This window comes from Microtus pennsylvanicus, chromosome 10 (assembly GCF_037038515.1).
Source record: "Microtus pennsylvanicus isolate mMicPen1 chromosome 10, mMicPen1.hap1, whole genome shotgun sequence".
Lineage (NCBI taxonomy): Eukaryota > Metazoa > Chordata > Mammalia > Rodentia > Cricetidae > Microtus > Microtus pennsylvanicus.
Genome location: NC_134588.1, coordinates 72,235,766 through 72,252,386, shown reverse-complemented (window position 1 = coordinate 72,252,386; position 16,621 = coordinate 72,235,766). Strand labels below are relative to the sequence as shown.

Genomic DNA, 16,621 nt, shown 5'->3' with positions numbered 1-16,621 from the left:
TGGACTTCAAATTCATAATCTTGACTAACTGAAAAGACATTCCCAAAGCAATCAGTACTGCATGACTCCATTTCTAGAGCATCTTGCAATAGAAAAATCACAAAGATTGATGAAACTATCACTGATAAATCAAGAAATATTTTATTGTTTTAGAAAACTACTAGCGCTTCTATCAAAATCATCTGGATAATAAAGTAAGAAGATAAACACTTAGAAAGAGTTAATTATTTAAAAACATATACTTACTACCAATTTAGATAAGATTTTTTTAGATGCATAACAAAATCAAATATAGTAGTTTCAAACAAAACCCAACCTTTTGAAGTTGGACAAGATAAACCAATAGAAAGAAAAGAGCCCAAGAGAAGGTACAAGATTCAAAGACCCACTCCTTCACATATTCCTCCCATAAAAGCACTAAACTGGAAGCCATGATATATGCAGAGGACCTGGTACAGATGTGAACAGGTTTCAACTATTTCAATCTCTGTGAGTTTATATGAGTTTATATGATTGCTTGATTTACAGGACCTTTTTCTCCTAGTATCCTTCATTTATTGAAGATGTTGGTTTATTTTCAAGTATGTATTTATGGCTTCTCTATCAAAATCATGTGTCCATAGATGTGCAGATTTATGCCTGGGTCTTGAATTCAATTCCATTGATCAGTTTCTTTCTTTCTTTCTTTCTTTCTTTCTTTCTTTCTTTCTTTCTTTCTTTTTTTCTTTCTATCTTTTTTGCTAATACCATGAACTTTTTAATTATTGAATCTTTGTAGTACAACTTGAAATCATAATAGTTATAAATCCAGAAGTCTTTTAATTGTTCAAAGTTATCTTAGCTAGCGTGTTTGTGTGTGTTTCAATATGAAGCTGAGAATTATCCTTTCAAGTTCTATGAAGAGTTGTGTTGAAATTTTAATGATAATTTCATTGAGTCTGTAAATTGCTTAAGGTAGAATGCCTATTTTTACTATGTTAATCCTACTGATCCATGAACATGGGAGAACTTTTCATCTTCCAATTTCTTCAATTTCTTTCTTCAGAGACTTGAAGTTCTTCATCATAATTCTCTGAATTTTCACATTGTCTGTTTTTACATCCCTCCTTTCATTTATGATTTTGTTAAATGGAGTCTCCCTCTATATCATTTAGTTAATGTGGATAAGAACTGGTCAATCTTGCCAATTTTCTCAAAGAACCAACTCTGTTTCTTTGATTCTCTGAAATGTTTTCTATGTTTCTATTTTATTGGTTTCAACCATCAAGTATAATTATTTCCTTCCATCTGCTTCTCCTGGGTGTGATTTTTTCTTTTTGTTCTAGAACTTTCAGGGGTGCTGTTGAGAGATCTACAGGGTTTCTGTGTGTGTTTGTGTGCATGCGTTTATGTATGTAGCATGATAAATTTGCCTCTTAGAACCATTTTAATTTTGTCCCATAAGTTTTGGTGTGTTGTGTACTCATTTTCATTCAATTATATAAAGTCTGATTTCTTTATTAATTTGTCTTGACCCAGTTTTTTCATCAAGTAGAGAGTTCTTCACTTTCCATGATTTTTTAGCTTTCTGATGTTGATATTCAGCTTTATTATGATGTGGTCTACTAGTATGCAGGATGTTATTTCAATTTTCTTTTATCTCTTGAATTTGCTTTATGCCTGAGTATTTGTTTGATTTTGGAGAAAGTTCCATGAGGTACTGAGAAGCAGGAATATTCTTTTGTTTTCCAGTAAAATTTTCTATAAATATCTGTTAGGTTCATTTGGTTTATAACATATGTTAGCACCTTCATTTCTCTGTTTAGTTTTTGTCTGGAATATCTGTCTGTTGGTAAGAGAGTGTATTGAAGTCTCCTACTATCAGTGTATGAGTGACATTATGTGATGTAACATGTAGTAGCATTTCTTTTACAGACTTAGGTGTCCTTATGTTTGGGGCATAGACATTAAGAATGTGTATTCCACAGAACGTCTGCTGATTTCATGGGCTGGAGGAAATAAGTCTCAAGGAGATCTTTGTGATCCATTAGTGGATGGGGTCAGAGAGAAAAGGGAGGCAGACATGTAGAAACAGGAAGACGTTGAGACTTGGATTGTCACATTAATTTAAACTATTTGGGGCTAAATGATGACAAACTTTACAGACAGCATCATTGGGTAGCAGCTACTCAGCGGAAGGGTGGTGAGAGGAGAACCTGTTTCTCAGATACAAAAGGACTTAGCACTAGAAGGAAGCTTGTAAAACATTCAAGCCTATCTAAGTGACACCTCTATTTCTGACAAGATCCTTTCTTTGCTCATGGAATTATTATGGGGTTTTGTTGAAAATGATTGATTGTTCCACTTTTGTTGTGCTCAACATTCAAGCTCTTCTTAACTAGTGCTTTTACTAAAAGCAGAGCCTATTTTTTAACTAGGTCTTTGTAGGAACTTATTGTATAATATATGTGACCCTTCTAGTTTCACTTCCAACGAAGCAGTTCTTCCCAGTTTTTGTTTAATTTTCCTGCTTACTGTTTTATCATGTTTGACTGTTGTTTCTTGAAAGCTTTCTCTATTCTGAAAGGAAATGGAGAGGTGATAGGTTTGGGGGAGCGGGGATGTAGGGATAACTAGGAGGAGAAACTGTGGTCAGGATGTATTATATGAGAGAGCAAACTATTTTCAATAATAACAATTATAATAATAACATAAAGAAGTCAATCTCCCTTATATTCTGAAATAAAGGTCAGATTTTTTTTTTTGGCATGTGTACTAACATCTGATGTGGAACACAAAGCAAAGCACAAAGTGGAGCAGGCACACTGAAGCTCTGAGCAAAAGCATGCATGCGTGAAGTTAGAATGCAATGAATAAGTAGTTTATGTTAAGTACAGATCCTGGAGCTGTTCCTATGGACTGCCTAGGGTGGTCCCATCTGTGAGGACTAAGGACTGTACTTATGCTCAGGTTTTAGTAGCCATCAATCAATGAAGAATCCCTCAGGGAACACAACAGATGAATGAGGTCGGTGACATTAGATACTTGCTTCCAAGTTCCAATACTGCAGGACACATTTTCTCTAGAAACTGTCATCTTTACAAGAATTCTTCCTCAGTTTCTCCCTTTTAGCCTTCCATGAAGAGTGATAATGAGCCCTCATAAGAAACACTCAAGAACGCCATATTGGTTTTTACCTCAGGGTCATGAATAATGAACTTGACAATGAATACATTTGGAGATACAGAGGTCCACATAATAAGTTTGGTTACATTTTGCATGTGCTTTACAAAAAAATCAGAAGAGTTAAAACAAGTACAAATCAAGAAAAGAAGTTTCTACATGTGAATTTCTGTAATGGTCTCTATCTGTGATAAGAAGAAGCTTATCTGATGATGGACGGGTTAGATACGCTCATCATGGAAATAAGGAAAAGTCTTGAGAATGTTCTTATAGGTAATACTGATGTTGCAAAGGCTTAGTAGTAGGTTCTCCTTTAGGCTCCATGGCCTCATCAGCCGTGGAACTTTTGTCAGATTTACAGTACCAGGCATCAGATTCCACCTACTGAGGAGGCTCTTAATCTGGTTAGGTAGCCATTGGTTACCTCTAATATATAAGTGTCATTCTTTTACCTTGAGGAGTATCTTTCCAGTTATTTTGGTCACTGTTGTGGTTAATAGGCCATATATCCCAGAAGGAATAGCATCTTCTATACATGACAGTAAAGTTGCACCCACAGAAGCTCAACAAACAACATGGTAGCTTAAGCAAAATTACTGACAATTGCAACACCTGCTGACATGCCAGTGTGGATGGGGAAGAATCTAATGAAGACCCACTCAAAAATGAAGCGCTACTAGCAATTGATGGCTAGTGAGTGAAGGAAAATTGGTCTTCTCCAGGAATAAGACATCTGATATATTATCTGATCCCAATTTGTCAGTCCTAAACACACACACACACACACACACACACACACACACACACACGAAGAAACATAGACTCAGCAGTTAAAATAATATGTAACAATAACTTGCTTATCATTCACATGTCCTTTCTAATCCTTAACAACAACAAAAGTCTTTGCAAGCAACAAATATTATTTAATAAATAGCCATGAACAATCAAGCTCTAGCTGAATCTACAAGTGCACTTCTGAAGGAATATGTATGCGTGAAAGCCAAGTTATTACCAATGAATTCTTTGAATAAAAGCAACCACACATCTATCTTATTGAATGAAAGTTATATTTTATGCTTTTCACATAGATATTTTGTTTATTCTTCATTACCACTGTGAACCACAGCTCTCCCTTGGTGGATATAGAGTTGAAGAGGAGAGTACCACAAAGTCCTCAAGCTACCTTCCTTTATCTGACTGTAAGCATGCTGTCTAAAAATTGCTCTGAGGATTTCCCATTTTCTTTCTTCATTGAGCACATTGCTTGAGTGCAACTCGGGCTCAGCATAGTCATGGATTATAAACAGTCCACTTGGATACAGGATTTGTTTATCCTTGCTTCATTTTGTTTTTGATACAGAGTCTCACTTAGTCCTGCCTGACCTCAAAGTGTAGTGTTGTGGAATATTAATTTAAGATGAGTTACATTCATTTATGTTGTGGAATATTTGTTTAATGATGCAAAGATGTGTTACATGTGCTTGATTAAATAAAATTAACCTGGGGTCAGGAGACTGAGCCAGCAACTAGCTGACGGGAAGTGGGAGCGAGGGACCATATGTAGTTAGGGTTCTTAGGTAGAAGTTAAGCAGAAAGATGCTCAATTTCTTTGGGAGACTTGAGCTAGGGGAGAAGGTTAGCTACTTGCTAATCTGCCTCTCTGTATGATCAAAATTTCTCCTCATCTTTAAATCCAGAATTCTATAGAGAGATAGAGATCTAAGTAAAGTTCCCTTTAGTGGTGGTGATAGAGTCAGTGCCTGAGGGAAGAGAATTCCTGCCTGGCTATGGACAGTGAAGTCTAACCTATACTCTGAATTGTCGAGTTGTAATTGCCAATTAGGAGAGCAGTTGCTTAAGGGACAGTTAGTGAATTTAATGAAAAACAACAGTGTAAAATTCTGTTTTACAGTGTGATTCTAGTTTTCTTTTCGGCGCAACCTTTCTAATCTAAAGTATTCTTTCCATTCATTCTAAATAAAAGCATAACACTCAAAGGCTGCTGTAGAACAAGACTTAACAAATAGGATTCCAGTTGTACAGTGTGCACTACATTTAGTATACAATGATTTCATTTAAGGGAACCCAACTGAGTTTTTTTCTGTGCTTCATAATTGTGTCTTTAGTCATGCATGCTAAGTGGTCAAATTCAAACCCACAAGAGAACAGAGTAAAGCATCTGGGAAAGTTTTAAACACTGTAGAGTCTGTTCAGGTATGTCTTGTTGTAAAGAGGAGTGGCGGGCTGCATCCTGCCACCCGGCTAGCTTACACCCGAAATAAATACACAGAAACTGTATTCATTTAAACACTGCCTGGTCCATTATATCTAGCCTCTTACTGGCTAACTCTCACATCTTGAACAAACCAATTCCATTAATGTGTATTGCCACTTGACTGTGGCTTACCAGCATGAGTCTAAACAGTGTCCATCTCACCCAGGAGGATCATCGTGTCTGTCTCAATGTCTTGTTCTTTCTTCCCCAGGAACCATCACTTCAAATGCAACCCTGTTGCTTAAAAGATAGAAGCACCTACTAAGACCACCTATCTACTCCTGCTAAACTACAGAATGTAATTGTCAAATATTTCTTAGACAATCAATAAAAGAGTTAGAGTTTAGACTGAATACTATTTAAACAAAGTATAAATACTTCAAAGATTCTAGTTGGTGTCATCTATCTTGCTAAACACTAAGAATCCACGTGAGCCTGTCTGTAATAACAGACAGGGAAATCTGACTCCCCTCACACTGGCCATACGTGCAGGCAAAATACCAATGGACATAAAATAAAAATGATCACATTATTAAAAATAAAACACTTTAAAAAGGAGTTCGTGTGAATATGCTTGCATGTGTGTGTGTGTGTTTAAATGAGTGGAAACAAATTTAGCTTCAGAAGAGCAATTGCTTTTGACAATTAAACCTGACAGGTTTACTTTGTAAAAAACACACGAACCATCTAGGTAGTTTTACCATCTAAATCTTCACAGTTATCTGTCTGATGGACCTGTTTCAACATTTGCAGAATCCAGCAATTCTTTGTGTCTCCCACTGAATTGATGTCTTTAGTGGAGAATGAGTATGTAGGTTTAAGCATTTCTGGCTACTCTCCATATTCTTTTAGAGTAGTGTTAAATCACTCCATACATAAAATGGATATATGTTACAACTCAAGGGTGGAGATACAATGACTCTGTAGAGTTCCAGATGGCTGTCTTTATGCATTTTTTGATATTGCTAAGAAGATAGCATTCTGTGGGAGCAAAGGGGGTCATAGGCTAGATCCTCTCTCCTTGTGGGGGTCCAGGACTAGCACTGAGAGCATCATCTCAGGGTGGCTGGAAATATATAGTACATATCAGGATGAGAGAACCAATTAGCCATCAAATGGAACTCACCCTTTTGAAGCAATCATGTTTTCTTTTGAGTAATATAAAATTTGAAACTAAAGCTCATAACTTACTCAAAATTTGAGCATCATAAACATCAGCATTTGTTGTGCATCAAAGAGATTAATAGAAATGGGTTAAGAGGCTGAAACTAAGGGGCCAAACAGTGTTTAAAAGAAAAAAAAAGATGATAAAACATTAGGGAACCATAATGAAAACAAAATGCATTTTTGCATAATTTGGGTTAATTTAATTTTAGCATTTCTCATTTTGATCACGGAGGGAAGTGTGAACACAGGCATACTTCTTACATTAGCTCTTCGGTGTGTCACACACTGATGTGGGTGATGATACTATGGCTCACCAGTGTGTTACACACTGATGTGGTGATGATACTCACTATGGTTCTTTAGTGTGTCACATGCTGATGTGGGTGATGATACTATGACTCAGCAGTGTGTCACACGGTGATGTGGGTGATCATACTCACTATGGCTCGGGATGGTGTCACACACTGGTCCACTGATGATACTCACTATGGCTCTTCGGTGTGTCACATGCTTATCTGGGTTATGATACTCACTATGGCACTGGAGGTTGTCCCACACTGATCTGAGTGATGGCACTTACTAGGGTTCTTCAGTGTGTTACACACTAATACAAGTGAGCACCATTGAGTAAGACACTGCATTAGTAAATAAAACCCCAGAAGAGACCACTGAGAAGTCACAAATGTACTGGCAAGTTCCATTGGTCTATTGATAGTCTACAAAAGCATAAACAGTCCTTGAAGATCAAAAGGTAAGACAAATTTATATATAAATGATAGGTCTGTGCTACAAATTCAGGGCTGGAGGCACTAGAAGGTTCTGGGAGTGTTGTGTTTTCAATAACAATCGGTATTGTAGAAAAAGCAAATCTTATAAATTGGAGTTCCCTGACACCTTAACGCCATCTGGGGTAATCAATGTGAAAGACAAGGAAGCGGTGAGTGACCATAGAAATGACAAATGCACTTAGCTATTCTGCTAAGTGAAGTACAATTGAATGTGAAGAGGATATACAAACTAGAAATACCCTAGATTTATATGGAAAGGAACAATGAGCAGCAAGAGACTGACTGTAGGGTGCTGTAGATAAAATTGAATTATTCGATAGCAGTTACAGACAAAAATAGAAAATTAGGTTTGACAGCATGAGTCAAATATGACAATGAATGCGGGACTATAATAAAGCTAGGTTAGTGTGTTGCTCAGTCCTTTAAACTAGCATTGGCAACCAGCTTACCCAAGGTGAGCACAGATGGCTGAATGAAGTTAATTGGGCACAAAAGTTTTACACATCTCAAAAATTGTGAATTTCATTATATGTGTTTCAAAGTGTTTTCACAGATGACAGATATTTTTATTACAATATTTAATTTTATTTTAGGTAAATTTTCTCCTGATATTTTAATACTGCATTTTATACTTGATTATAAAGATTTTCTACTGCATATTATGTTACAGGACTAAGAAAATACAAATGTGAGTAGAAAGTCTACATTTAATCAGAAATCTAAACTCTTAACCTCTTTTGGTACTTTCATAATTTTTTATATTCTTTTAGTTGAATAAGGAAGTGTGCTTGTGTGAAGAACAGAGCATGCATGGCAGGTACGGGTAACTCTGGAGAGCAGCTTCATGCATGGCAGGTATAGGTAACTCTGGAGAGCAGCTTCATGTATGGCAGGTATAGGTAACTCTGGAGAGCAGCTTCATGCATGGCAGGTATAGGTAACTCTGGAGAGCAGCTTCATGCATGGCAGGTATAGGTAACTTTGGAGAGCTGCTTCTCTCTCTTTCCACTATTTGACTTGCATGGGTCAAATTTGAATCATCAGGCTTGGCAGTGAGTATCTTTATGTGATGAATCATCTGGCCAACCAATAATTCTAAATTATATTTCATAAAAATCTGTGCTGAACAAGCATTATTATGTCACAGTATAGAGTATGTTTATAAAACTATGCATTTTATATTTTTCACTCATATGTATCGTGTACTTGATGAATTATTGCTAGAAATTTAGTATTCCTGGTTAAGATAAATTTGCTTTTGTTCATTTGAGCACAGCATAAATTGATAATGTAATATTAATAATAAAAAAATCACAAGTTGCAAAATTCATGAGTCAAATTATGAACTCAGAACCTTTTCTAAAGAGGTTTCCTTATTGTAATTCCTACGACCTGAAGGTTTCATGAGCTGTGACCCACAGGACTTCTGAAAATTGACAGTCAACATACTCAGTTAACTTTTAACTCTAGAACTCCCAATGGCCACTAGGGAGGTTTCATCTTACCTCATCGCAAACAGTTTGTGCTAAAAGAAAAGATACACACATTTCTGAAGTGACATAAGATGTGCAGAGGAAATTAGCAAAGTTTCTATTTATGTGATTTTGTTTCTGCTCGAGATGTTTTAGCAGTTGAGTTGTTGATGAAAATTTAAAGGAATCATCAGTTCTTTGTAACAATTTAGGTTAAGTTATTTCAGAAATGACATAAACTCAACAGCATGTGGAAATACCCAAATATACATCCCAATTCTGACTGTATGTATGACTGTAGGGGATCAAACACCATCTTCATGTCTCTGTGGGTATCCGACACATGCACGAGCACATACCCACACACACTTACAATGTAAGGAAAGATAAATATTTTTTTAAAGGTGTAGTAGTTAAACACATGCATAAATCCATGTCTGTATAAAAATGAGTAACCATTACTAGATATGTCAGGTTCATAGTATGCCCTTTCTTATTCCCAATGAGGCTAAAAGGCACATTTTTACAGTTGGAGGAATGGGGGCATGTGTAAAAGATCTGTTTCTGCAAAACAGTAGCTTACTTGTGATGGTGATATAAAAGGTTAGGGCTCTCTTTCTTTAGAAAAGGATTTAGGACTGTCTGGTACAACCTAGCACCCAAGGTGGCAGTGTTGCAGGAAAACACAGGTTCTGGATACTTTTCACTTAAATATAGTAATCTATCCTTCTTTTATCCTATTCCAATATCCCCCTTTTTCTTTTTAGAATGAGATTCCTGAATATAATCTCCTTTGTTCAGCTTTTTTCCTAACCATTATCCATGACAACTTGTAATCAACCCTCTAAACAATGACAAACATTCATAATTTATCTTTGGGAATGTGAGTGTACTTCTCTAGATTACTTCCTGTTGACTATGGGGTGCTGGTAATCTTTGGGGGATTCTTAGAAAATGTAGGATTATGGTCAAATCCTCACTAAAGTATTCTGTGAGACTGCATCATCTCAGTGAGCAACTTTGAAGCTATTCTGTATGTAGAATTCAGAGGAAATTTCAACAGAGAGATTCTGAAATGTTGGATCATCTGGGCCATCCACTCACAACAGAGAATTTTCACAGGGTCTATCATGATCAAATCTGATTTTTTAAAATCCAGACTGAATCCATATCCTCTCATTTCTTATGGAAATGACAGAAGAAATTCTTTCCCAAAATAACATTTTTTTAACTTAAATTTTGAAGTCTAGATATTTTTAAAGTATACAAGTTGGTTTAAAAAATCTAGCAACTTTCATAATCAAATGTCTCTTATCATTTGTTCACTAGTAGTCAAAAAACTTAAAGACAACACAATGACATACAGTATCCAGATTCTATGTATTTTCCATCTTTACATGGCTTATTATAATTTTTATGATTCCATTTTTTAAAGGACTTTTTCACGCTTTTTCCTTTCTCTCCCAAGCCTACATATATTTTTTTCAACACACTATAACCCATTTACCCATTTAGCAGGGTTTTTTTTTGTATGAATCTGTCTTTACTGCGTATCTCCATCTTTAGCTGACACATGAGTCTTTAAACTACTAAGTAGTGGCTTTGGTGGCTGGCTCTACCTCATTCCTTTGTTCCTTGACAGGTTAGCCTTATGGTGGTGGTATATTTACTTCCAGTTCTGGGAGTCATGTTTATTACCCCAAATTTGGTGTAGTTTCTAGATCCATGCCACTCCCAAGGAGCATGCAGCCTACTGCTCATAAACCCCATTCAAATGCAGGACTTCTCAAAAGAGCTGTCCCTGCTGCCAGCATGAACCAGGAAGTCACTTTTTAAAGGAACCATGTCTTTGCTTGCTGCCAGCAAACAGAACCTATCAGCAAAAAGATAATTACTAGGAAGCTGTGCTTGACTCCCATTTTTGTATGTTTAGAATCCTTTAAGCTTTGTTAGGTCTTACGTGGAAATTTCAGCCACACATTGGAACGCCATATGTAAGCAGACATTTCTTTCTTGACTGCCTGTTCTCAAATAACCAACAGCCGCTTTCCAAATAATTGACTTGGAGGCTTAATATAAATTATAAATGTTTGGCCGATATCTCAGACTTCTTACTAATTAGCTCTTACATTTTAAGTTAACTAATATTCCTTATTTATACTGTCTCATGTGGCAGTACTTTTATTAGCATGGTACTTTCATGTCCTGCTCCCTCTTCATTGTGCTGGCGACTACTTATCCATCCTTCTTCTTTCCATCATCCTTAGTTTGGTCACCTAACCTCTACTTCCATCCTGGCTACTGGCCAATCAGCAACTTATTAAATCAGTTCATGTGACATATATTTACAGTGTACAAGAGGATTATTGTACAGCAAACACAGTTGTTCTTTTAAGACTTTGCAAATTAGGATAAATTGATTATTATTTGCAGCTAGAAATCTTGCTGATGCTGCAATTTTCTTAGGAGGAAGCTCCAGGGCTGAACTTCACTGAGATCTGAACTCTATTGAGTGGTTATTATAACCTGCTCCTTCAATATAAACCTATTCCATGGACTAGAGTCCACACAAACTTATAATTAATGACAAAAAGCCTTTCAGTGCTTTTTGTTCCACATCAAGTTACACCTCTGTGTTATTTATTGTATTTACAATATACACTTTAGTTACAATTTCCTCAGTAAAAGACCCTGCCTAAGGACAGCCTTGCCATACTTTCATAGACAATGAAACACACACTGTTGCCTTGAAAAGCTTTTCCAATTATTTAAGTCCTTGAAACTCAGATATGATACTTGCTGCTCTCATATTCATGGGTACCTTCCTTTTAAGGGTAATTTCAGATCAAATGAGTGGGACTTGGCTCTCCTAGAGCTCCAATGAATCATCGTTATCTGCCCCCCCCCCACAGTGGTCTACATAGTAACCTAAAATGCCTTAAACAGTAACTAGCTTAAGAGAAACTTCAGTTGGTGTATAGCATTTGATTAAGGTATTCGGAGGAATACAATAGAATTTCAATTTCTCTGTTCTTTCAGAAATAATTTCTCCATTTGAACAGAGAATATCACAGTACTTCTCAATATTAATTTGGAGAAACAGTAGATCCGAGAAGTACAGATATTTATGTGAAGAGGAGATGCTCTGATTGCTGGTTTGAACAAGTAATAGATATCTTCTCCTCAGCATTAAAGTCAGTCAATGCCACTGCTAATTTCTATATCTACAAAATAAGGAACTGATTATCCTTCAAGCTGGTTGGGAGGAAATTAACATATACTTGTAAAGCCTTTAGTTCAAACTAACACATAAGAAGAGCACTGGTGTGATTATTATAAATATCAAACTTGAGCAAATCCATGCAATGTGTTATAGTTTGAAAATCTTTGGCCTCTTTTTGTAGCAGGATCTAGTTTGGGTTATAAATCAGATATGTTGGTGCCTTAGTTGTTTCTACTGTACCAGCTGCTATTTATCCTAAAGAAGTGTGACTGTCAAGGCAGGAGGATAAAACACAGCAGCCCACACCAGCCCCCCTAATAATACTGAAAAACCATCAGTCTGGGATTGAATTCTGTCATTTAGCGGAATATTGGTTGACCTTGAAGTTGATGCTAAATAGCACATTCTTCCTAAGCAATATTAAGCAAAGACCTCAGTATGTACATTTTCAACCATCATGTTAGTATATTGCTTTCTAGGTTCAGGCGATGTTCTTTACTAGAGTTTAGTTTTTATGTTCTGTTTCTTATATATTCTTCACAAACAACATCACTGATAAACTGATATCCATTTGAAAGAAAAATCTAAAATTCTTTCCAATGAAATATTCTAGCATGAGAACATATAGGCATGTGCATGGACAGAAACACACAAACTTAGGCATGGCACAGTTGAAGGAGATGCTATTTTCCAAATGCTCCCTTGTTTAGACCTACCAAAAATGTACTACAGAATGATATCTTTATGATATCCAATAGCTACATACATTGAGATTCAGCCTTATGGTCAGAAAAACTTCTTATTTCACTCACCAAACATGAAATATCTGATTATATGTAACATTACAATTATCTCTGTAGTTATTACACTTTAGTTCTTTAAAGTACCCCCTACAAAAGTCAGTCCGTTTCTTTCTGCCTCTTCTTATTTGCTAATAAACTTGCATCTGCTTTTCCGAGTATTTAATTTTTAGAAACGAGTTTTCATACAATCAGAACCTACTTAAAAATAACAGTGGCAAATAGTCCAACAAACTGCTAATGCCACTACAAATCTCAACAACATACTGAATTAAACACCTCTTTGGGAAGAAATATGTTAACCTACATAATTTACAATCATACTAGTCAACAGGATACAACATATCTGTCTCCTCAAATGCTGAAAACCCCATTCTTTCACGTGCATCCTGATAGAACATCCATTTGCATCCATTTCTATCAAAAGCAAACATAAAGAATTCCTATCATCATACACATCATAAAGGAATATCCATCTGTCAATCTATCTATATCAAAAGTAAACATCATAAAAACTGTATCAATGCTTTTCAAATTCTAGAAACTCCCTGGGCTAACAATCTCATACAGCCACAAAATACAATGTTTTTCCACTTACAGGGAGAAATTGTTCAGCTTAAGGCACTGTACTAACCATTTTTTAAAATAATTTTCTCTTGATTTTAAATAAGAGCCTGGTCTCTTCTTCCATCTTCACATATGCAGACACACACCAGAAACTGATGATATAAAATTAACCACATACTTTGACGAATCTTACCATTGCCGTTCTTCAGTGTGCCATTGGTCAGCTGTTTCAGTCTCTTCTGGTGAGATTTGCCATTGTAGTGGATTTGTGCTTGAGCAGCCGAATTCAGTTGAATGTTACACACACTGCACAAGGTGAAGTTCGAGTGTTTCTTTTCCCTTCCTGGTTTCTCTTCAAACTCATCAGGCATTAATTCAGCCTCACTCTCTCCATCTTGGGCACTTGTGAAATCTGGAGAAAGAGATAGACGAGCAGATTAAGATTTCTCAATCCCCAGTGCTTATCGAACTAGGCGTCAAATAATGGGGGCTCTGGAAGTCTGAGAATTAAAACTTCCCACTTCTTCCCACTTTAGTAGGTGGCATTAATAATTCACAAGAGGGTGTGGTGGAGGCTGCCCTTCTAGGAGAATATAGACAACAATCATTTGACTACAACAATGTGTTTGGTACATAACACTTGTCATTTCATTTTGACTGCCATTAACAGTGGAAGAGATATTTTCAGGTTTCCAATTCCATAACAGAGGAAGCTAAGTGGTGGTTAAACAACTTGTTTAAGGTCACACAAATAATGAGCGAAATGTAGTCAAAATAAATATGCACTTTAGTTATAAGTCAGAAAGTAACTCTGATGATTGTATTCTTTAGGATGCACAAATGTATTGGGTATTCTTCTTTTGATTCAGCGAAATAAAATTCCTTTCATTTTTGTCAGGCCTGAGGGCACAGACATGAAGCCCTAGCCATTGAATGTGTTATCACAGGGGATAGTAAGTTCAAAATCAACCAGGACAATACATTGGGATGACCTTTCAATTTTTTTTTTTTTTTTTTTTTTTTTTTTTTTTTTTTTTTTAGGAAGTAAAAGGAAGGCTAGAGATGTTGTTGGATGACAGGTCTACTACTTGCTGTGCTTGATGCTGGAGTTAAATCTCTACCTCCAATTACAACTTTCTTTTAAGCAAACAAGATAGCCTCAGGCTCAGAACTATATAACCAAAGTGCAATAATATGCAATTGATCTGTGATGATCTTGCAAAGCATTTGATATTCCTGGTCACAATTTCAGTTGGTTAAAGACTGGGATAGTTAAGTGACTATAGCATCTTCTATTTACTCTTCTTTTTCAAGTCATTTGACATCTTTCTGTGTTCTTGTTACAAGGAACTCAGCAGAATCCTCATGTTCTAGCTGTGGTCTTTACCTGCCCTTTGCACAGATTCTTTAATGAGTCTAGTCATGGTCTTAAAAATGCAGGCAATGACTGTAGTCATGAATTGTCCCTACAAATCTCTCTTGCATGTTTATGTTTGCTTATTTTATTCTCTAATCCACCAAATTACCTAGTGTGAATGTGGGTTTGGGATTATCCATTGGAGACTGGCAGGCTTAGCAGAAAGTGAACAACTAAACTCCTTCCTGTTAGAGGAGGCTACTTGTTTGTTTCCTGGCCACCCAGACACAAAATACATACACAGAAACTGTATTGATTGTGATGTGATACTGTTTAGCCAATAGTTTAAGTGTATTTCTAGCTAGCTCTTACATCTTAAATTAACCAATTTATATTAATCTGTGTATTGCCACATGATTGTGGTCTACTGGTAAATTTCTATCCAGTTTCCAGAATCTGTCTCCTGCAACAGTTACATGGCTTCTCACTGACTCTACCTACTTTCTCCCAGCATTCAGTTTAGTTTTCCTGTCTAGCTCTATTCTGCCCTATAACAGGTCAAAGTAGCATTTTTATTCATTAACCAATAAAAGCAACACATATACAGAAGGACATTTCACATTACTTTTCCTCCATCAGAATCTATTAATAGTTACAAATTCCAAGGTAAACTTTACAGCCCTGTGAATTCTTTCCCTTTCCTGAATTGATAAGTTAATAGGGCTGATCTTTGTGGTCCCAGAGCAGGTAACTACAGTTGTTGTGAGTTAATGATTACAATATTTGTATGAAGTGTAGCTAATGGTGTCCTTTCTTCTATTTATTACATATTTTCCTCTCCCACAGTTTTCTATGAGCAATAAAAAGGGTGGTATAAAATTATTTTTTAAATGTTGGTTCCTTATTTTCTGTATCTTAGACACCTATGCCTTAGCATTTACCGCAGTTAATTATAAGGGCTATTTTGCCTGATTGAGGTCGGGACCTGCTTGTATCTTTTGTGACAGCAGAGGTATTTAGTAGGAAGTTTCAACTTATGCTGGTTTTACTGACCAGTAGCAATCCATTACATGCATCAGCCTCCCACCTTCCCATACCTCAAGTAGTTAACCAGGAAGAGAATAGGAAGCATTGGTCACCCCTCCTTCCATAGGATGGGTTTTTAATCCATTCATATTGCACTCCACAACTCTCAAGCCACCATTGCAGAAGTGGACATATTTTATTTTCCAAATGACTTCTTTTTTATTTTTATTTTTTTGAGTTTTACTGAGCTCTACATTTTTCTCTGCTCCTGTCTCTGCCTGTCCCTTCTCCTCTTCAACCCCCCCCCCAAGATCCCCTTGCTCCTAATTTACTCAGGAACTCTTGTCTTTTTCTACTTCCCATGTAGGTTAGATCTATATAAGTCTCTGTTAGTGTCCTCATGATTGTCTAGGTTCTCTGGGATTGTGGTTTATAGGCTGGTTTTCTTTGCTTTATGTTTAAAAACCACCTATGAGTGAGTAAATGTGATAATTGTCTTTCTCTGTCTGGGTTACCTCACTCAAAAATAATGTTTTCTAGCTCCATTTATTTTCCTGCAAAATTCAAGATGTCCCCTTTGTCCCAGTTAGTCCTCTACCTATTCTGATCCCCATATCCTCAACTCACGCACTGCCTAAATAATTTACATCAACCGTATTCCGTCTCTATACTCTCTAGCTAGTTTCTACTATTCCTACTTCCTTAATGTAATACAGCCCACTGTTTTGTTCCTCACTTCTTAGCTTGTTCAGGTACTCTTGCACAAGAGTAAAGCTAGGCTCCT

At 36.4% G+C, this 16,621-nt stretch overlaps 1 protein-coding gene across 1 annotated transcript in view; it reads right to left on the bottom strand.

The window, feature by feature from the left end:
* Window positions 1-16,621, bottom strand: part of Znf385d (zinc finger protein 385D) — an 899,443-nt gene that overhangs the window by 663,336 nt on the left and 219,486 nt on the right. Inside the window, exon 2 of the mRNA XM_075988657.1 lies at window positions 13,648-13,866. Within this exon, the coding sequence (XP_075844772.1) occupies window positions 13,648-13,866 (219 nt within the window). The remainder of the gene's footprint in view (window positions 1-13,647; window positions 13,867-16,621) is intronic.